At 43.6% G+C, this 21898-nt stretch overlaps 1 protein-coding gene across 1 annotated transcript in view; it reads right to left on the bottom strand.

Annotated features, from left to right (window-relative positions):
- Window positions 1-3348: 3348 nt before the first annotated feature.
- The window catches only part of cfap52 (cilia and flagella associated protein 52), a 40889-nt gene continuing 22339 nt past the window's right edge, over window positions 3349-21898 (bottom strand). Inside the window, exons 12-14 of the mRNA XM_056280536.1 lie at window positions 15830-15932; window positions 3809-3920; window positions 3349-3533 (exon numbers count right to left, since the gene is read on the bottom strand). Coding sequence (XP_056136511.1) covers window positions 3349-3533; window positions 3809-3920; window positions 15830-15932 — 400 coding nt within the window. The remainder of the gene's footprint in view (window positions 3534-3808; window positions 3921-15829; window positions 15933-21898) is intronic.

Here is a 21898-nt window from a genome sequence, read left to right as displayed (position 1 = left end):
TGGTTGTAAGCCTTCTCCAAGTCCACAAAATACATGTAGACTGGCTGGTCAAATTCTCATGCCCCCCTCAGCACTTCCGCAAGGGTAAAGAGTTGGTCCGTTGTTCCACAGCCTTGACGGAATCCCCATTGTTCCTCCTGGATCCGAGGTTCGACAATTGGTCGGAGCCTCCTTTCCAGCACCCTAGAATAGACTTTCCCAGGGAGGCTGCGCAATGTTATGCCCCGATAATTGGAGTACACCCTCCGGTCCCCCTTTTTAAATATGGGAACCACCACCCCAGTCTGCCACTCCACAGGTACTGTCCGCGATCTCCACTCGACACTGAAGAGGCATGTCAGCCAAGACAGCCCAACCATGTCCAGAGCCTTCAACATCTCAGGGCGAATCTCATCCACACCCGGCGCCTTGCCATCGAGGAGCTTCTTAACTACTTCAGAGACTTCTGTCAGGGATATGGGTGGGGCTTCCCCTGAGTCTTCAGACTCTACCTCCTCCACTGAGGACGTGTTAGCCGGGTTCAGGAGCTCCTCAAAATGTTCTTTCCACCACTCGACAACATCCCAAGTCTGGGTCAACAGTTCCCCTCCCTGGCTGAACACCACCTGAGTCAAGCCCTGCTTCCTTTTCCTGAGTAGCCAGATGGTTTGCCAGAACTTCCTTGAAGCCAACCAAAAGTCCTCCTCCATAGCCTCGCCGAACTCCTCCCACACCCAAGTTTTTGCTTTTGTGACTGCTGAAGCTGCAGCCCTTCTGGCTTCCTTGTACCTGTCTGCTGCTTCAGGAGACCCCTGGCCCAACCAAGCCCAAAAGGCCTCAACCTGACGGCTTCCCTCACCACCGGTGTCCACCAGCGGGTTCTTAGGGTACCACCTCAACAGGCACCGATGACCTTATGACCACAACTCCTGCCTGCCGTATCTGCAATAGAGGCTTTGAACATGGCCCATTCAGACTCCATGTCCCCAGCCTCCCTCAGGATACACAAGAATTTCTTCCAGAGGTGGGAGTTGAAGACCTCACAGACAGAGGCCTTCACCAGATGTTCTCATTTCACCCTCACTACACGTTTGGGTTTGCCAGGTCTGTCCGGCAGCCTTCCCCGCCATCTGATCCAACTCATCACCAGGTGGTGATCAGCTGACAGCTCTGCTCCTCTCTTCACCCGAGTGTCCAAAACATATGGCCGCAGATCTGACGATATGACCACAAGGTCTATTATCGATCTTTGGCCTAAGGTGTTCTGTACCAAGTACACTTACGAGCTACCTTATGTTCGAACATTGTGTTTATTATGGCCAATCCATAACTCACACAGAAATCCAATAACAAGGCACTGCTCAGGTTCAGATCGGGGAGGCCTTTCCTCCCAATCACGTCCCTCCAGGTTTCTCCATCATTGCCCATGTGAGTGTTGAAGTCCCCCAGCAGAACTGTAGAGTCCTGAGGCAGAGCCCTATCCAGGACACCGCCCAGAGACTCCAAGAAGGCCGGATACTCCAAACTGCTATTCGGTGCATAAGCAAACACAACAGTGAAAGCCTTCCCCCCAGCAACTCACAGTCGTATAGAGGCGACATTCTCATTCCCCTTGGAGAACTCCAACACGGTGGCACTCAAACGGGGACTTGCAATTCCCCTCCAAGAATCGCCACCTTAACGTGTTGGAGGAATTTGTGTGTACCGGTGATCCTGGGAGCTGTGTTGTCAGGGGGAATAGCCCCTGTTAGGGTCTCCCAAGGCAAATTGGTCCCAGGGGAAGGGCCAGACTAAGAGCAATTCCCAAGAAACCCAATGAAATTACACTAGCAGAATTATAGCACCTCCCCCAGAAAAGGGAAACCAGGGCCCCCTCCTGGAGCCAGACCTGGGAAGGGAGCTCGCTGGTGAGCGTCTGGTGGCCAGGCCTTGGCCCATGGGGCCTGGTTGGACCCAGCCCGAAAAACAACATGGAGCCACCACCCCATGGAGCCACCACACACGGGGATGAGCATTGGGGTAAGGTGCAATGCAAATACTGTCGTACTTATGCAAATACATTTGTAAATCACGGTTTGCTGTATACTTTACTTGTGTGTGTGTGTGTGTGTGGCGGGGGGGGGGGGGGGGGCAGAGATACACATTAGCCCTCAGTTCATAACCAGGCGACCCAGAAAGATGGATGCCCTATTTTATTCAGCCAAGGGATGTTTTTGCTGACTTGGTTTATACTGCAGTTTTGCTTTTTTACCTTTTTGGGGTAGCAGGGGTGAACTATAAATTATTAAAGTAAGCCACTCTGAGCAATACTGGAATGAATGGCCTGAGAATCCGGGCATTCACCGAATGTCTCTGATTTCCTCCCTGCTCACCATAGTCCCGCAGAGAGCCACTGGTGATAGATTAGCTGACAGCAGTTGTATGCATATGCGGCCAAGAATCTGGGTCTCCACTGTTTCCATACCTTCCAGAGCACCCAATAATGAAGAATCCTATTTTAGTGAAATGTGTGTCATACATTGTATTAAAGCCTTTTTTTTTAAATAATGCATTCTGAGATTGAAGAAACCATTGCAGTACATTTTTATTATTTTAGCTTTCAATGAATTAAAATGCAGACATTTTGATTTGAAAATGAGCCTTGCTCCCTGGGAATAATTCATATTCCGATACGTTAAGTGACATTTTGTCAACTGCCATCTATTCAGCACCTGTGGGACGTTGTCACTGTTTTTAAGGCCAACACACCAGCGCTTATTGATGCATGTCAAGAAGGGCACTACTATTCATTTCAGCATAAATCCCCCACACCGGTGACATCTAGCCTCGAGTCGACTTGCTTCTACTTAGCATGCCACAACTGCTCAAAGCACTATTCTATTCTCCAGTATGGACATGTTTCTTTGGGGAAAAATATGTTAGGGCTGTGCTAACGGCAGCACTTTTCAAATTTGATATTCATCAGCTGACATTACCTGTTTGAGCTACAGAGGCAAGTTAGGTAACTATTTTGACTTGCTGCTCTGCTTCTGGGCCAGTGTGTGTTTAGCTTTAAGATTGTGCTGCAAAAAAAAAAAATATATATATATATATATATATATATGCTTTCAGTTCTTGATGTCAGGATTGGGGAAAAAATTATATACTTACAGCCTTAACCAAAACTACCTTTTTTTTTTCTTTGATTAAGTTGTAAATATTAGCTCTACAGTGCTGATGTGAGATTGCTAAAAGTTCTGTGACACTTTTGCCAAATCAGAGGGTAGATTTGCATTGGGACATGTCTCATTTGAAAGATGCAGGTAAAGGCTGACGTTGATGGTTCAAAAGTCACAGACAGCTTCATATTCTTGGGTGTCTCAAGCCATTCTACGAGGAAGAGGGGGGGTGAGGGAACCTCCAACGGAGAATGGCTCCATCAGCGCTAGTACTGACCAAGGTGTGATTGTTGGCACAGATTGTGACGCTGGTGATGCTGCCACTGTGGCCCAGTCCCACGTGGGTCACCTCACCTTCCGGGTAGTTCCACACCTTCACCAGCTTGTCGTCTCCACCTGTCACAGAAGGAGAATGCTGTATCAGTGGAGGAAATCTGAGAAGGCTACTGGTTTCTATGTCAGGAGACAAGATGAACCATCAGAAAGAATAAGATGAAAACTCTGTAGCTTACGGTAAACATTCACACACCCAAGTTATTCAGCAGATCAGGTCATTTCATTATCCAATATGGATGAAGTTTACTGCAACATGCCAAAAATCACAGAATAGAGGAAGGAGAAAAACGACTACATTGTCTACCAATAAACAGATGGTAGGTGGCTGCCCTTACCTGTAACAAAGTGGCCGCCATCCTGTGTGATGTCCATGCCATATATGGCCCCGGCCTGGGAGCCCTCCAGTTCTCTGATGGCAGAGCCATCGTATAAATCCCAGTAGCCAATCTGTATGGGGTGGAATAACGGGGTGACATTTTGAAGTGTGGTATTCTTGTCATTAAAGGTTTGTAACAGTTATGTGGATACAGCATTACTCTTGTGTAGGATTCTTTTACAGCAAGCATTTATGATAATAATTCTGTTACAATGTCAACCACTCAACTTTATTACTGCATCCAAGATCTGTTACTATTTTGGAAATGTGCTGCCACTCGTCTACCTTTAAAAAATACCTTTACTGTCCTATCCTTTTTCTTCCACTGCATAGAAATGAACAAGCGTACAGCTGGAAAGTCTACCAACATGCTATACCCCACAGTTAGAAACATGTTTGCTAATCCAAATGAGACATAATGGTCCCCAGACTTCCACAGATGTCAAGAGTATCAAGGCTGTCAAAAGCAATTGTCAGTTGAAATTATTTTTAGCTAAGACAGCAGTAACACAAGTGAATTCTTTTTTCTTTTGTTTTTTTATTTATATGATAAAGCTGATTACAGCTACAGAACTGTCGTGGGACATATGGATTTCATCAATAAAATATGGCTTCTGATTCAAACAACATAAAGCAGTCAGATGAAGACTGATTGAAGACTCACAGGCACACCTTAGGATTTTCCTCAGTCCCTTGCTGTGTTTCCCAGTAATTTTAAAAGCAGGCTAAACATCCATCCATCCATCCATCCATTATCCAAACCGCTTATCCTACTCAGGATCACGGGGATGCTGGAGCCAGTCATTGGGCAGCAGGTGAGGAGACACCCTGGACAGGCTGCCAGTCCATCACAGGGCCAACACCCCAGCCACACACACACACACACACACACATTCACACCTAGGGACAATTTTAGTATGGCCGATTCACCTGACCTACATGTCTTTGGACTGTGGGAGGAAACTGGAGCACCCAGAGGAAACCCACGCAGACATCGGGAGAACATGCAAACTCCACAGAGAGGATGATGACCCAGGACGACCCCCAGGGTTGGACCACCTCGGGGCTCAAACCCAGGACCTTCTTGCTGTGAGGCAATCCACGCTAACCACCAACTCTGAGCAAGGAGACTGACGTTAATTCCCTTTTCAACTATTTTCTCTCATTGCCTACCATGTGCTACAAAGAAATCCCTGTCATTCACCATTATCGAAAAAAATCGCATCTGTCGCAGGCAATGCAAACCTGAGAGTCTCTATTCACTCAGGAAAGCCTCATCTACCCATTCCTCCTTTACTTTTGACTTAGGGGATTGCCAATCCACTGTAAATAAAACAAAATGTATCCAAACACTTGCTAATCTGTCAGACATTCAGGTACTAGCCCTGGCCAAAACCTGGATACGTCCAGAAAACACTGTCACACCGGCTGCACTCTGTTAACTCTGCAGGCTGAACAGACTAACAATATATATTTGAAGGCCCCAGGAGATCTCTTTAAAGCATTAATATATCAATCAACAGTATTGTTAAAAAAAATGACCAAAGTTCATAAAGGTATTGTATTGTATTGTATTGTATTTGATTCAGTGAAATAAAGGGTAGAATTGCCTAGAATTGTTTGATTGGGGAATGGTGCATACTTCGATATATAAGAAAAAGAAGAGATCACATTACACGGAGGAGCTGCACAGAACAGACCCAGCGTTTATGAAATTACCCTCTAATACTAGATTTCATCTCTTGGCACAGGACCGTGACTATAATGCATTATGTGAAATGTAATATAATCTCACACAGACATATCAAATACAGTTTGCTATGATGAAACGGAAGAGAAAAAGAGGACACAGCATAAAAAATCATCTTATTTATGGCTTCAAGATTGCAAAATGACTCATTGCAATAGGCTGTCCATACAAACCAGATAAATATCTGTGGGGGCTGTTCAAACATATTTTCCTACTTCAGAAGGCTTTATTCACTCATAATGAAATGGCTCGCTGATAAGATTAATGTTCATGCGTAATGATTTTGCAGATCGTTATTTAGAAATACAGCTGGAAATGGGAGGATGATTTACTTTGATCTCCGACTCGAAATCCCTAAAATCATACTTGTCTTAGTTCTTTAAACTCAGAGGAGCTTAAATAGCGGAGCGGATATGTAACATTTTTTACTCAAAGCGTGCACATCTGGATAAAAGCATGAAAATGAGTACATGGGGGGTTTTAGAGTATGTTGATTTCAAAAATAGCAGGAACTACAATGTCACTCTAATGGTTCCCGCCGAAAATTAAAAATTCAAGATGGCCGCCATAAAACACGTGTTTGCCAATAAATCAGCCATAAATACTTTGTTATTATCCAGTGTACAGAGGTCTGTGCTTGTATCAGCAAAAGGGTTGCCAAGTTCCTCAATAACATTTATGACACTCTTGACTTGAGACAGAAAAGACTTCTGTACACTAGGGATTTAATCATGATGGTGTTCTCTGTCCCCCCTCTTCACTGAATGTTTGTCATCATACTCCAGTAATTGTCTAGCTGTTTCCGGACCTGCCACCATCCACCTCCTCAGAGCCACTTTGTTTTCAGTGATACCTATGGCACCTCCATCTCCCTTCACTATTGCATTCAGCTGTTCATAAACTTAATCATGTGCCATCCCTGAGAACTTGAGTGTTGTTTTTTGTGTCACAAAGTTTCCATTGTAGAGGAACTCAGCATACTATCTGGTAGGACAGTTGACCTCAAGAGCAAGTACGTCTATCACATGAACTGTCTTCCAGCAAGCATAGAGATAGTGGTGAAGGGCGAACATCCATGGGATTATCTTTAGGAGTGATTCCACATAGTCAGGGTATATCTGTTCACGCTGTTATCTGAGGAACTGCAAGTACAGGAGTTCCAACTGCCAAACTCTGTACCAGTAATCGAATTGAGGATGCTCTGAAGCCATCAGCTTTCACCAGTCATCAAAGGGTAGACATTCATCATCTGGTGTGTTGTCTTGATACTCAGCATATGCCCTATGGATAAGAATGTACAGGGCTGCGGCTGATACTTGATGTGCCCACTGACCTCTGGATGTATGTGAACCTCTCTGGAGATCCTCTGCACGCCTCTCAGTTGTGACATTGGCTGAGGTCATAGGTCCAACCACTCCCACTAAGCCAGTCACCAAGGACATTTAACATGGCCATTTCGATATGGAGTCCCCCTATCAGTACAACATATTGTTTTTTCCCCATACTCGTCTGGCCATTTCCCCTGAATTCTCTTTGCTAAAGCATATAAAGGCTGATCTACAGTGAGCACTGGTATTTGGCCAGGATTTGATTTTTTTCTAATTATTATTATTATTTTTGGCATGAAGATGTACCTTAACTGATTCAACATGTGTTTAACTGCATTTGTTAACCCAAAAACTTAGGTATAGTCTTTTTAATCATAGCAATCACAGTATTTATGGCTTATTTATTGGCAAAAACGTGTTTTATGGTGGCCATTTTGAATTTTTCATTTGGAGTGATGTCGTGGTTCCCACTATTTTTGAAATCAGCATATTCTAAAGCCCCCATGTACCCATTTTCATGCTTTAATCCAGATATGCACATCTCAGTCACTTATCCGCCCCACAAAGTCTCACCATTCCAAATACAGTATATGCCAATCCATTCCATTACTCTATATCTATCTATACCAATTTCTGAGTTTGATTATACTATATGACTGATTCAAACCACCCCCCCCCAGCAAATGCCGAAAGCAGTGTATCCATTCCGAATAGCAGTCATCATCATTACCTAATCACTTTATATTAGAAGCTATATGACTCGGACAGGTGACATAGACAGACAGACGGATATACAGTGGCTTACAAAAGTATTCATACCCCTTGAACTTTTCCACATTTTGTCACGTTACGACCACAAACATAAATATATTTTATTGGAATTTTATGTGAAAGACCAACACAAAGTGGCACACAATTGTGAAATACAAAGAAAATTATACATGATTTTAAAAAAATTTTACAAATAAAAAACCGAAAAGTGCGGTGTGCAAAAGTATTCAGCCCCCTTTTCTCTGAGTGCAACCAATTGCCTTCAGAAGTTGCCTGATGATTGCTGAATGATCGAATGTTGACCTAATGACTAAATAGAGTCAACCTGTGTGTAATCTAATCTCAGTACAAATACAGCTGTTCTGTGACGGCCTCAGAGGTTTGTTAAGAGAATATTGGGGAGCAAACAGCATCATGAAGTCCAAGGAACACACCAGACAGGTCAGGGATAAAGTTGTAGAGAAGTTTAAAGCAGGGTTAGGCTATAAAAAGATTTCCCAAGCTTTGAACATCTCATGAAGCACTGTTCAATCCATCATCCAGAAATGGAAGGAGTATGGCACAACTGCAAACCTACCAAGACACAGCCGTCCACCTAAACTTACAGGCCGAACAAGGAGAGCGCTGATCAGAGATGCAGCCAAGAGGCCCATGGTGACTCTGGACGAACTGCAGAGATCCACAGCTCAGGTGGGGGAATCTGTCCACAGGACAACTATTGGTCGTGCACTGCACAAATCTGGCCTTTATGGAAGAGTCGCAAGAAGAAAGCCATTTTTAAAAGAAAACCATAAGAAGTCCCATTTGCAGTTTGCCAGAAGCCACATGGGGGACACAGCAAACATGTGGAAGAAGGTGCTCTGGTCAGATGAGACCAAAATTGAACTTTTTGGCCAAAATGCAAAACGCTATGTGTGGCGGAAAACTAACACTGCACATCACTCTGAACACACCATCCCCACTGTCAAACATGGTGGTGGCAGCATCATGCTCTGGGGGTGCTTCTCTTCAGCAGGGACAGGGACGATGGTCAGAGTTGATGGGAAGATGGATGGAGCCAAATACAGGGCAATCTTGGAAGAAAACCTGTTGGAGTCTGCAAAAGACTTGAGACTGGGGCGGAGGTTCACCTTCCAGCAGGACAACGACCCTAAATATAAAGCCAGGGCTACAATGGAATGGTTTAAAACAAAACATATTCATGTGTTAGAATGGCCCAGTCAAAGTCCAGACCTAAATTCAATTGAGAATCTGTGGCAAGATCTGAAAACTGCCGTTCACAAACGCTCTCCATCTAATCTGACTGAGCTTGAGCTGTTTTGCAAAGAAGAATGGGCAAAAATTTCAGTCTCTAGGTATGCAAAGCTGGTAGAGACATACCCCAAAAGACTTGCAGCTGTAATTGACTCAGGGGGGCTGAATACTTTTGCACACCGCACTTTTCAGTTTTTTATTTGTAAAAATTTTTTTAAATCATGTATAATTTTCTTTGTACTTCACAATTGTGTACCACTTTGTGTTGGTCTTTCACATAAAATTCCAATAAAATATATTTATGTTTGTGGTCGAAACGTGACAAAATGTGGAAAGGTTCAAGGGGTATGAATACATTTGCAAGCCACTGTACTAAAATGAAAAGGACCACAAGTTAACAGCCCCCTCCTCCTTTCAGACCTCCCCCTACAGCCTGGTCCACACCGCTTACCTCTACCTGTGCATAATGGCTACCTCGCTGAACTGCTGCGGCTCACACATTTGGTGTCCACACAGACAGCACTGCTGCTGCAGTGCTGCTACTGCCAGCCCTGTCTCTCTACATTGACTTCATCTTTGATAATGGCCATCAATAATCGAATGCTTCATTTCATTCCAAATTTCATTTATATAGTTTAGACACATGTAACCCCCACTTTCTCCTAACATGCAATTGTTAAAATGGTTAAAAAATAATATTTAGGGCGTCCGGGGAGCGTAGTGGTCTATTCCGGTGCCTACCAACATGGGGATCCTGGTTCGAGTCCCTGTGTTGCCTCCGGCTTGTTTGGGCATCCCTACAGACACAGTTGGCCGTGTCTGCAGGTGGGAAGCCGGATGTGGGTATGTGTCCTGGTCACTGCACTAGCGCCTCCTCTGGTCAGTCGGGGTGCCTGTTTGGGGGGGGGGGGCTGAGGGGAATAGCGTGATCCAGCGACACGGCACTGGTGTGATCCTCCCATGCGCTACATCCCCCTGGCGAAACTCCTCACTGTCAGGTGAAAAGAAGTGGCTGGCGACGCCACATGTATCAGAGGAAGCATGTGGTAGTCTGCAGCCATCCCCAGATCGGCAGAGGGGGTTGAGCAGCGACGGGAAAGGCTCGGAAGAGCGGGGTAATTGGCCGGATACAATTGGGGGAAAAGGGGGGGGGAATCACCCCCCCCCCAAAAAAAATGTTTTATATCTGTGACATATTCTACAGGTATAGACATTGAAGCTATAGTGAAAAATGTCAGTTATGTAATGTTGCTGGTGTAATGTCGATATGACTATCACCAGATCATTTACACTGCCTATTTTCGCTGAACCGCACACCTGATGCAGAGAAGAATGGGCGTCACGTCTATGCTCTAGACTTGTGTCGCTACAGTGCAGTGTGGCTTGAGCCGCGCTGCTCACGCAGACTGTGTGGCCACTCTAACCTGTTAACATGGGCGCTGAAATGAAAAGCAAGAGGTTCCGCGGCACACACACGATGCTCAGGTAGGCAATGCAGCCCAGGTCTTCACACTCAAAACTTTTCTGTCCTTTCTCAGCAGCTTATTACAGACCTGTGTAACTTGACTTGTGGCAGCAGCCACCTGTTCTACTTGGGAACTTGACCCACAGCCATAAGGACCACCAGGATATCAATTTCATCCAGCACGACGGCTAGCATGTCTATGAAGTCTGGCTAGTGGCTACTGTTAGCATTGCACACAAATCAGCAAGAACTTGTTCACAACCGGAAGAAAGTCTTCTAAGCTGCAGAAATCCTTACACAAAGTTCAAGTCATTATGGTCGTCTTGACATACCTGCAAGCCTTTATCGGTTTATTCATTAAATACAGGCTACAACTCATACCAATAGCATGTCCTTGAGTAAATTGCCCCTGACAATTATGTTTGCCATAACTTGGGTTTTCCCTGTTTCTACCTTTCATCGGCATTTTGCGACACAAATTTCTTTGTAACCTTCATCAGAGAAAGTTTTTTTTTCTGACTGAATCCCTCTGGAACATTATCAACACAAACATAAAAAGGTTTGTGTCATGCTTGTTTAGTTGACTCCCATCTTAAAGTGATAACGGAGTGTCCAAAGTGTCTTTGTTTCCTGTAGGGGCATGATTTGGAAAATTCAACCGTGACAGTTGTGACTGTGTTCCTCTGAGAAAATGAGAAAACCACAACAATAACAAAAAATAACAGAGGACTAAAAATAATACTGTTACCAACTATACCTGGTCTGTCCAACAAAAATGCTGATATTGGAGAGATAAACAGACTCACAAAGGCTAACCAACACAGTAGAAAGAAGCTTCCCTTCAGAGCAAGCACCATGTTGTTTTCTCTCCATCCCTGTCAATGTTGGGGAGGGTGTCAGTCTGCTCACCACTGCATCCACCCACCCCAAAGCAAAACCACAGCTTTATCCTTCACACATGTACATATAGTATTGAGTATCTCTCTCTTTCTCTCTCTCTCTCTCTCTCGCCATCCCTTCCTCCAAAACACTGTTTTCCCTTTGTTTCTGATTTCCTTTCTGCCCCTATTCCTGCTTCGCTCTCTCTGAAATCTGTCTTCAACTCTGTTGGATCTCCCTCTTGCTGTGAATTTACTCATTTCTAGGCAAGGAGTTAGATGTCTTGATGCATGCTCAATAATCCAGGTAAGGAAATCCCAGAAAGTTGAATTAGTTCATTTGGACACAACGTTTAGTAGGAGAAACGTTTCATCAATCATCTAAGTGACTTCATCAGTCTGACCTGACTGCAGTTATCCCCAATCTTATAAACAGCCCAGTTGCATAATGACCAAAACCAATGATCGGTTTCAAATGCAAATTGCTGTGACCATTAACTAGAGTTACAATGGCCATGTGTACTATTCACAGAGGATTGGGGAATAGTTGCAATCACAACATTCTAAGATGGTGACAGATATCTAAGTGTAAACCAGTGGTGAGTCCATACGTGGTGGGAGTGTCAGAACACTTAAGACGCCTATTTTCCAAACACCGCGTCTCAGTTGCTTTCAAACCCCAAAACACGCTGCACCAGAAATTGGTCCACCCCAAAGATCGGGTCCCCCAGCAAAAACAGAGCAATACAGTGTATGCTGTTAAGTGTCAGGAGGATTGCCGTGACTTGTACATCGGGGAAACCAAACAGACGCTGATGAAGAGGATGGCACAATACAGAAGAGCTACCTTGTCAGGTCAGGACTCCACAGTCTATAACTATCTACAGGCTGGTGGCCAGTGTGTCCAGATGAACTGATTCAACTTTCTGGGAAGGAGTTAGATAGGAGTGGTGATATTTGTTCTGCCAGACAGAGTGCCTGTGTCCTGGGATGAGCAGATGGTGAATCTGGCATGTTGCCGCTTGGGGGTGGCATCTGCCCATCCGCAGGAAGACATAAAAGCCAGAGTGCTCTGTATCTCTCCTTCGCCTCTCTGCCAAGGACAGTCTCTTTCTCACACTGCCCTCTCTCACTTAGTGCATCCACAGTGTTCCTCTTAATCAGTGCGACTTGTCCTCACCTCTCAGTGTGCAGTCGGGCCAACAGTATGACCATGGTGTGCGCCAGGGATCACAGGGTGCAGATGAAGTGGATATTCAAGAGAACAAGTCTTATATTCTGCTGCCATGCACCTCTGACCTCGTGAAAATGAATGCCTCAGGTTTAAGCAGAGACAACAACAATCATGGAAAAAAACAACTGAAATGAAGTGGTGAGTGCAATTGCCAGAGAGACACAATGGCTTAATTACACTGAGCTGCAAAAAGATTACAAGCTTTTCATACTAATCTGTGGAAAGGCGTGCATTTGTGATTGTGCAAGGCTTTGCTGTCCTTCACACAGCAGCAGGCTCCTCATTCATACTTGCTGAGAGAAGATTACAGTAGAATACAACATAATGAGAAAGCAGAATGTGGTTATTCCACTCTGTTTGCACCCTGAGGGACCTTTGAATCTTTCAAAAATCGATGTTTTGCTGTTTGTAAAGAGATGACCATTGAGCACTCAATTCTGGGATGCTCGATTAGGCTGAGGCACCTTGCTGCATCAAAGTAAGCTTTTTTATGAAATATTAGTGGTAACATGTTTCATGCAATTCCAACTCCAACATCTAAATTCATTTTCAGTTCCAGATATCAAATTCCTATAACCCCGAGTGGTATTTTATGCCTCTTCGTCAAACCTCTCTACAGCTCAACAGAAATGACTCATTCTTATAAGAAAAGTCAATAACGACTACAGTCATGGGTTTTACTAGATTTTATCCATCATCATGTATTGGAATAGCAAAAGCATTGGGGATCATTGCAGAGCATTTTATTACAATTGACATCATCTATAGCTGGTATGATCATGCCATCTATAGCAGTCACAATAGGAAAAATGAGTAATCAAGTCACGCCCTTTGGATTTACAAGTGGTATTTATATATAACATTGTGTCTGCACTGTGATTGGCTCTCAATCTCTTGTGCATACTTCTTCTGGCTTATTCCCTGTTTCTCAGGGGTCGCCACAGTGGATTTTACAGTTTCAATCAGTACCCTGTGAGAGCACAGCACCATTGGCAACCACTGTTAACCCAGGCCTCGACCGATCCGGTATGGCACATCGACCAATCCGGTATGGTCTTGTCAATCCGCATACTGATTTGGCAACATTTTATGTCAGATGCCTTTCCTGACACAACCACTAACCCTATGGATGGGGGCTCAGGTAAACTACTAGAGGCCATCCCAGGATTCATGGACTTGGGCCCATGTCTGTCGCTAGCTCTTGTGCATACTATGTAAAGAAAACAAGTGGGTGGGAAGGTGGCAAGTCAGTTAATTGTCATCAAAAATAATAGCCAAATAATTACTAAATACTAAAGGCAGAGAGAGAAACATTTAAAAAAGATGTATTTATGCATGCTCAATAATCCAGGTAAGAAAATCAAAAGTTGAATCTGTTAATCTGGCTACAACTTTTATTGACAGATACGTTTCATCACTCAACTAAGTGGCATCTTCAGTCTAAACTGATTGCAGATATCCCCAGCCCTTATAAACAATACAGTTGCATAACGACCGACGCCAACGACCAGTTTCATATGCAAATATGGATGTGACCATTAACTAGAGTTTCAACTGCCATGTGTACTATTCACAGAGGATGTGGGAATGTTTGCAATCACAGCATTGTAAGATGGTGACAGATGTACTCTTGCTCCCCCCTCCCTCCCCCCGGTTCAGAGATGGTCGTTCCCTCTTACCATAGATTGCCTCTTTGACTCCCCGTTCAAACCAGTGTTCCTCCCTATCGGGGGGGGGGGGGGGTTAGTACACCTGTCGCCATCTTACAATGCTGTAATTGCAAACATTCCCAAATCCTACAATATGTCAATAGTACACATGGCCATCGAAACTCTAGTTAATGGTCACAACCATATTTGCACATGAAACTGGTCGTTGGTTTCGGTCGTTATACATCTGTCGCCATTTTACAATGCTCTTATAGCAACTACTACTACTACTTTCAGCTGCTCCCTTTAGGGGTCGCCACAGCGGATCATCCGTTTCCATTTCTTCCTGTCTTCTGCATGTTCCTCTGTCACACCAGCCACCTGCATGTCTTCCCTCACTACATCCATAAACCTCCTCTTTGGCCTTCCTCTTTTCCTCTTCCCTGGCAGCTCCATATTCAGCATCATTTTCCCCAGACTCTCTCCTCCACACATGTCCAAGCCATTTCAATCTTGCCTCTCTTGCTTTGTCTCCAAACCGCCCAATTTGAGCGGTCCCTCTAATATAATTGTTCCTAATGCTGTCGTTCGTCACTCCCAATGAAAATCTTAGCAACTTCAACTCTGCCACCTCCAGCTCCACCTCCTGTCTTTTCATCAGTGTCACTGTCTCCAAACCATATAACATCGCTGGTCTCACAACCATCTTGTAAATGCTTTGATAGCAAACATTCCCTAATCCTCGGTGAATAGTACACATGGCCATTGAAACTCAAGTTAATGGTCACATCCATATTTGCATATGAAACTGGTCATTGGTTTTGGTCGTTATCCAACTGTATTGTTTATAAGGGGTGGAATACCTGCAATCAATTTAGACTAAGATGTCACTTAGTTGAGTGATGAAACATATCTGTCAATAAAAGTTGTATCCAGATGAACTGATTCAACCTTCTTTGATTTTCTTACTTGGATTATTGAGCATGCATCAAGACATATTTTTTAAATGTTTCTCTCTCCACCTTTAGTACATTTGTGCTGCTGTTATGAGTGCCCATGCACCTCCCCATCACCACCTAGTCCTTGCAGATCATCAGTTTCATCTCTTCATAAGCCTCATCAGCCTTATCAATCTCAGCAGAAGTCATCAGCCACTACCACCGGTGTCTGGACTCCATGGGAGAATTATTATGCTGCTGCTCAGGGCTGATGCCCCTCGATCAAAAAATCTCCTGGTGAGTCTATGCATCAAAGACTTACATGAATTAATTTCCACTAAATCATCTGTTATAATAAACATTATCTTTAATTCATTCACTATGTCTCTCCTGATTGAACTGACCCCATCTCTCCAAAATGTAAATGATAGATCTCACCAGGTACATGAGCAACTTCTTGAGCAACTGGAGACAAAAATATTGATTTCATCATGTATAAAGGAACCCTGCCTGCTGCCCAATGACTGCTGGGATGGGTTTCAGCATCCCCATGGCCCTGGCTAAGGATAAGCAGTTTGGATGGATTTTTTTTTTTTTTTGGTCAAAACTGTCAATCTGAATCATCTCACAATGTAGCTCCTGTAACATGGCCTGTGTTTTCACCCGTATTGAATGGCTTCTGAATAGGAGCCCTGATGGGTTCTACAACACACCTTTCTGTCAGTACCACTGGTGATAATCTGGTGTCCCTCTGGGTGATAGCAGACACACTGGAACAGTGTGTTGGCCAGTACCATCTGAATCCTCACGAATCGCCTGCGGCAGAAGACAACAAGCCAGAGGGAAGAGAAAGGAGGAAAGAGAAAGAAGGAAGGCCAGTGACAGGGAAAGACAAGAAGAGAGGGGACAGAGCGGGGTGAGTTTCACCTGCGTGGCAGTGATGCAGCCTTAACAAGCAACACATTTGGTGCTACGCATTTTGAGTTTTCAGGCAACCACACATAGTCTATAAGGACAGATGATCTTGGGATTTATTTTTAGTGAATTGAAAAAGTGGCACACAAGCTCTGGCTTGTAACAATAGCCAAAGGAAAATATAAAAACAAAAATACAACTTGAAACTACTTCAGACTCGATAGTTCCAAGTGCCAGTTCCCCATTACAGGTATTGAGATGTCTGCAGGCGACACCCAAAATGCACACATTGTCATCAGGCATCCTAGTAACAGGAACTCCAATAGCTACTTAGGGATAATAAGCATTTTATCATCACTAGATGAGTAGTCAACTTGTGTGCTTGAACAGCAACATCTCTGGCATCGAGAAGTATAACACACGTGTATTATGCAACAAAGTTTATGCTTATTGAAACCCATTCTTAATGCAAGTAAAACAAGGTTGATGGTTTTCCCTGAGGCAAAGAAAAGCCCTTTTATCTTACCCAAAATTATCACCAGAGAAAGCCGATACTTTAAAATACCTCAGTATTTAAATTGATGAGTCCTTGTCCTTTAAGGAATATATTAAGTAACTAACCATGAAATTGAAACTTGGTTTTTATTTTGGGATTTAGTCTTATTTTTCCTTCGAGGCTATAAGAAGTCTTGTTTCTGCAAACTTTATTTTATGCTTGTTTTAGATTTTGGCAACTTTTTGTATTCACATGCATCTGCCAATGTCTTCAGTCAATTGACAGTCTACCATGGTGCGCTGAGGTTTATCACTAAGTCAAATCTAAAACAAACATAAAATAAAGTTGCAGAAACAAGACTTCTTATAGCCTGACTTATCACTGCATGCTTTATTCGAAGAGTTGGCTGGCCTGCACTAGACATGTGTAGGCTTAGCTGCTGGTATCTTTTTATCTATAAGGCAATTCTTAGCCTTTTGCCTAAATTACTTAAGCAATACTGCAGGGTGTTCCCTGTGCTCCCAGGATATTGTCCTACTGTCCGTTCCTAATGTGCGCACTGAAATTGGAAAGGCTTTTAGCTATGTTGCCTCTTTTTCTTGGAATTTTTGCAAAGGGAGCAAAAATTGGTCAACCTGGTGGCCCTAAATGACTTCAAGTTAATCTTGAAAATCAGAGAGAGACTCAGTTGGGAGTGCAGACCCGATTTGTGCTTTTGGGGCCTGGTTTGTGTTCCTCATGGCATGTGGGGCTTTTGCTCTAGGCTCCTGACCCTCCTGTGGGCTCGGTGTTCCTCTGGGATTGCGGTGCTTTGGGCTCCAGCTGTTCTCTTGGTCGTGGGGTGTCTGCACGACTGAGGAGCCTGTGGGTGTCTGCAGAGCCTGTCTGCTACTCAGAGGCACTACGATAAATTGCAAATCTCAGACATCAGAATTTATTAGGATTAATCCCGTGCACTTACAGGTGGACCTGTCACATACACATACACACTGCTAGCATCTGCCTCACACATCCCGGCGTTCTTCTTCTTAGTCCTTTTACTCTTTTTTTCCCTTTTTCTCTTCTCCTTTATCACTATAACTACTATCCTAAACTGATATTGACAAGATCAATTTAATTATGTTTTGTCAAACACATGTCAGCATCTCTTTCTATGTCTGTTTTATCAGATGCATGTTGTCATTTTTTTGTCTCTAATTTTCCTTGTTTCACTTGTGGTGATTGTCCCCCTCTTGGAGAAGCAGGGCTGATTGGTTGCTTAGCTGATCAAAAATATGGAAGAGAGGGACCAGAGGCAGCTATGAATTTAGAACAAAATCTGGTAACACTTTAGTATGGGGAACATAAAAAAACTTCATTACTAGTGAATTAGTAATGATCAAGATGTCACTTTAGTATGGGGAACATGTTCTAAGTAACAAAAACTTAATTTACAGTAATTTAACACTATTAACACTTGTAGTTTTGTGTTTTGTTATGTAAGAACAGACCATATTCATTAAGTGTTAGTAAGGGAGAATAACTCTTCTTGTGGTACTACCACCTTATAAAGTCCATACTAAGCAAAGCATATTGAGATGGTACTACTAATAAGCAATAATTCTGAGGTTATAGAGGGAAAACTCATAGTTAATGGCTTACTGGTTGTATAATAAGGCCATGCAGAATAAGGCATTAATGAGTACGTAATAATGACCAATTAAGAGCTAATATGTTGCTAATTTGCATGCTGATAAGCGCCTAATTAATGGTGACTACGTTCCCCATACTAAAGTGTTACCCAAAATCCCTGTGCTCTTGTCATCCCACAGATCATCCAAAGGACCGAGTTATTATAAATGGTTCTTGATGATTAATAAAGATTGCTTTTGCAGTTGAGAGACCTGAACTCCAATTGCAGATTAATTCTGTCTAGGACACATTGGCATAAAAATTCCCTGTGTTGTATGCCAGGCCTGCCGATAGCACAGGTTAAAAAGAAGAAAAAAAAGCTAATCTCGAAAAACAGAGACAGACTGTCCTGCATTTGTTTTTAACACTCTATATGCATATATCGATACCTTGTTTGGCCTTTATGTTATAGTAGACTGTTTTTGTTGATTGTTGTAACTTTGTGTTTGTTTGCTGCTGCCTATGTTGGTCAAGCCACTCTTGTAAAAGAGATTTTCAATCTCAATGAGTTTCTTCCTTGATTAAATAAGAAATAAATAAAACCTGCTCGAGGACATATACGTACAGTGCATCCGGAAAGTATTCACACCCCTTCACTTTCCCCACATTTTGTTATGTTACAGCCTTATTCCAAAATGGATTAAATTCCTTTTTTTTCTCATCAATCTACACACAATACCCCATAATGACGAAGTGAAAAAGGTTTTGTAGAAATGTTTGCAAATTTATTAAAAATAAAAAACTGAAATATTGCATGTACATAAGTATTCACACCCTTTGCTTTGACACTCAAAATTGAGCTCAGGTTCATCCCGTTTCCACTGATCTTCCTTGAGATGTTTCTACATCTTGATTGGAGTCCACCTGTAGTAAATTCAATTGACTGGACATGATTTGGAAAGGCACACACCTGTCTATATAAGGTCCCACAGTTGACAGTGCATGTCAGAGCAGAAACCAAGCCATGAAGTCAAAGGAATTGTCTGTGGACCGCCGAGAGAGGATTGTATCGAGGCACAGATCTGTGGAAGGGTACTAAAAAATTTCTATAGCTTTGAAGGTCCCGAAGAGCACAGTGGTCTCCATCATTGGTAAATGGAAGAAGTTTGGATCCACCAGGACTCTTCCTAGAGCTGGCCGCCCAGCCAAACTGAGCAATCGGGGGAGAAGGGCCTTGGTCAGGGAGGTGACCAAGAACCCAATGGTCACTCTGACAGAGCTCCAGCATTCCTCTGTGGAGATGGGAGAACCTTCCAGAAGGACAACCATCTCTGCAGCACTCCACCAATCAGGTCTTTATTGTAGAGTGGCCAGACGGAAGCCTCTGCTCAGTAAAAGGCACATGACAGCCCGCTTGGAGTTTGCCAGAAAGCACCTAAAGGACTCTCAGACCATGAGAAACAAGATTCTCGGGTCTGATGAAACCAAGATTGAACTCTTTGGCCTGAATGCCAAACGTCATGTCTGGAGGAAACCAGGCACCTCTCATCACCTTGCTAATACCATCCTTACAGTGAAGCATGGTGGTGGCAGCATCATGCTGTGGGGATGTTTTTCAGCGGCAGGAACTGGGAGACTAGTCAGGATCGAGGGAAAGATGAATGGAGCAAACTACAGAGAGATCCTTGATGAAAACCTGTTCCAGAGCGCTCAGGACCTCAGACTGGGGTGAAGATTTACCTTTCAACATGACAACGACCCTAAGCACACAGCCAAGACAACGACGGAGTAGCTTCGGGACAAGTCTGTGAATGTCCTTGAGTGGCCCAGCCAGAGCCCAGACTTGAACCCCATTGAACATCTCTGGAAAGACCTGAAAATAGCTGTGCAGCGACGCTCCCCATCTAACCTTACAGAGCTCAAGAGGATCTGCAGAGAAGAATGGGAGAAATACCCCAAATATAGGTGTGCCAAGCTTGTAGTTTCATACCCAAGAAGACTTGAGGCTGTAATCACTGCCAATGGTGCCTCAACCAAGTACTGAGTAAAGGGTGTGAATACTTATGTACATGCAATATTTCAGTTTTTTATTTTTAATACATTTGCAAAAATTTCTACAAAACCTTTTTCACTTTGTCATTATGGGGTATTGTGTGTAAATTGATGAGAAAAAAAAAGGAATTTAATCCATTTTGGAATAAGGCTGTAACATAACAAAATGTGGGGAAAGTGAAGGGGTGTGAATACTTTCCGGATGCACTGTATATGTTGTCTTGAAAGTATTAATTGTCATTATGCATTGGCGCAGACAAAGTGCACGGCCTAATTCTTTAGGAGTCTTGGCTGTTTTGTGGGGTTTTCAATATCGAGTTAACAATGGTAAAGGAAGGGGGGGGGGAATCAATGCATATCTCATGAATGGAGCCTTTAATCCAAGACCCCAGAAAGTTGAATCAATTCATCTGGACACAAATTTTAGTGGGGAAGACATTTCATCTTTCATCGAAGTGACTTCGCCAGGCTCAGCTGACTGCAGGTATCCCCACCCATATGAACAGCACAATTGCATAATGATTCATATGCCAATGCTGTGACCATTAATAAGAGTTACAATGGCCTCGTGTACTATTCACAGAAGATTGGGGGAATAGCTGCAATCACAGCACTGTAAGATGGCGACAGATGTATTCTTAGCCCCCCTCCTCGGTTCAGGGGTGGTCATTCCCTCTTCACAAAGATTGCCTCATTGACTACCCGTTCAAACCAGAATTCCTCCCTATCAAGGATGTGCACATCCTCATCCTTGAAAGAGTGGCCACTGGCCTGTAGATGGGTGTAGACTGTGGAGTCTTGGCCTGACGCATTAGCTCTTCGGTGTTGTGCCATCCTCTTGGTCAGCGTCTGTTTAGTTTTCCCGATGTACAAGTCACGGCAATCCTCCCAGCACTTAACAGCATACACTACGTATATTGCTCCGTTGGTTCCAGGGCACCCGATCCTTGGGGTGGACCAACTTCTGGCTCAGCATGTTTTGGGGTTTGAAAGCAACTGAGACGCGGTGTTTGGAGAAAACGTGTCTCAACTGTTCCGACACTCTCGCCACATACAGAATCACCACTGGATTATGCTAAGCAGCAGTTGTCCTCCTCTCTTTGATCAGATGGTGCACTGTTTGGGCGTCTTCCTGGCTTTGACAAATGCCCAGGTAGGATAACCACACTTAGGTAGGATAACCACACTTACCCAGGGCCTGCTTAATGTGGGATCTCTTCCCTTCCCTTGCCACTGTCGGTGGGGACGGTGTCAACTCTGTGGTTAAGAGTCCTGATGACTCCTAGTTTGTGCTCCAGTGGATGATGAGAGTCAGTCCTTAATCGAAGACCTTATTCATTAAGTAAGATGCAGAGTCAAAAACTCTTACCATCCGAGTTTTAATTTTTTTTTTCTCCCGAATGAGCCCATGGTTTAAAGGCTTTCAAAATTGATGAAGGGAAGTCATGGATTTATTTTCCTTCCTAATGTACTAAACACACACAGGAGAACACCACCAGAATGTGTTTCCTTTTATCGGTATCCTAAACCCAGAGGCACTATTCTGTCATTTAAAATGTCAGTTTCTTTTCATTGGCTATAGCACAAGGTATATTGTATGCACTGGATAATTAAAGTTAATTGATGTTCAAATCCCAACAAAATGGTGCTTGATTTGTTTATACAACCTATCTGCTTCCAACAAAGCACATCAAGAGGAACTTCAGTA

This window comes from Lampris incognitus, chromosome 5, assembly GCF_029633865.1.
Source record: "Lampris incognitus isolate fLamInc1 chromosome 5, fLamInc1.hap2, whole genome shotgun sequence".
Classification (NCBI taxonomy): Eukaryota; Metazoa; Chordata; class Actinopteri; order Lampriformes; family Lampridae; genus Lampris; species Lampris incognitus.
This window is presented reverse-complemented; position numbering and strand designations above follow the sequence as displayed.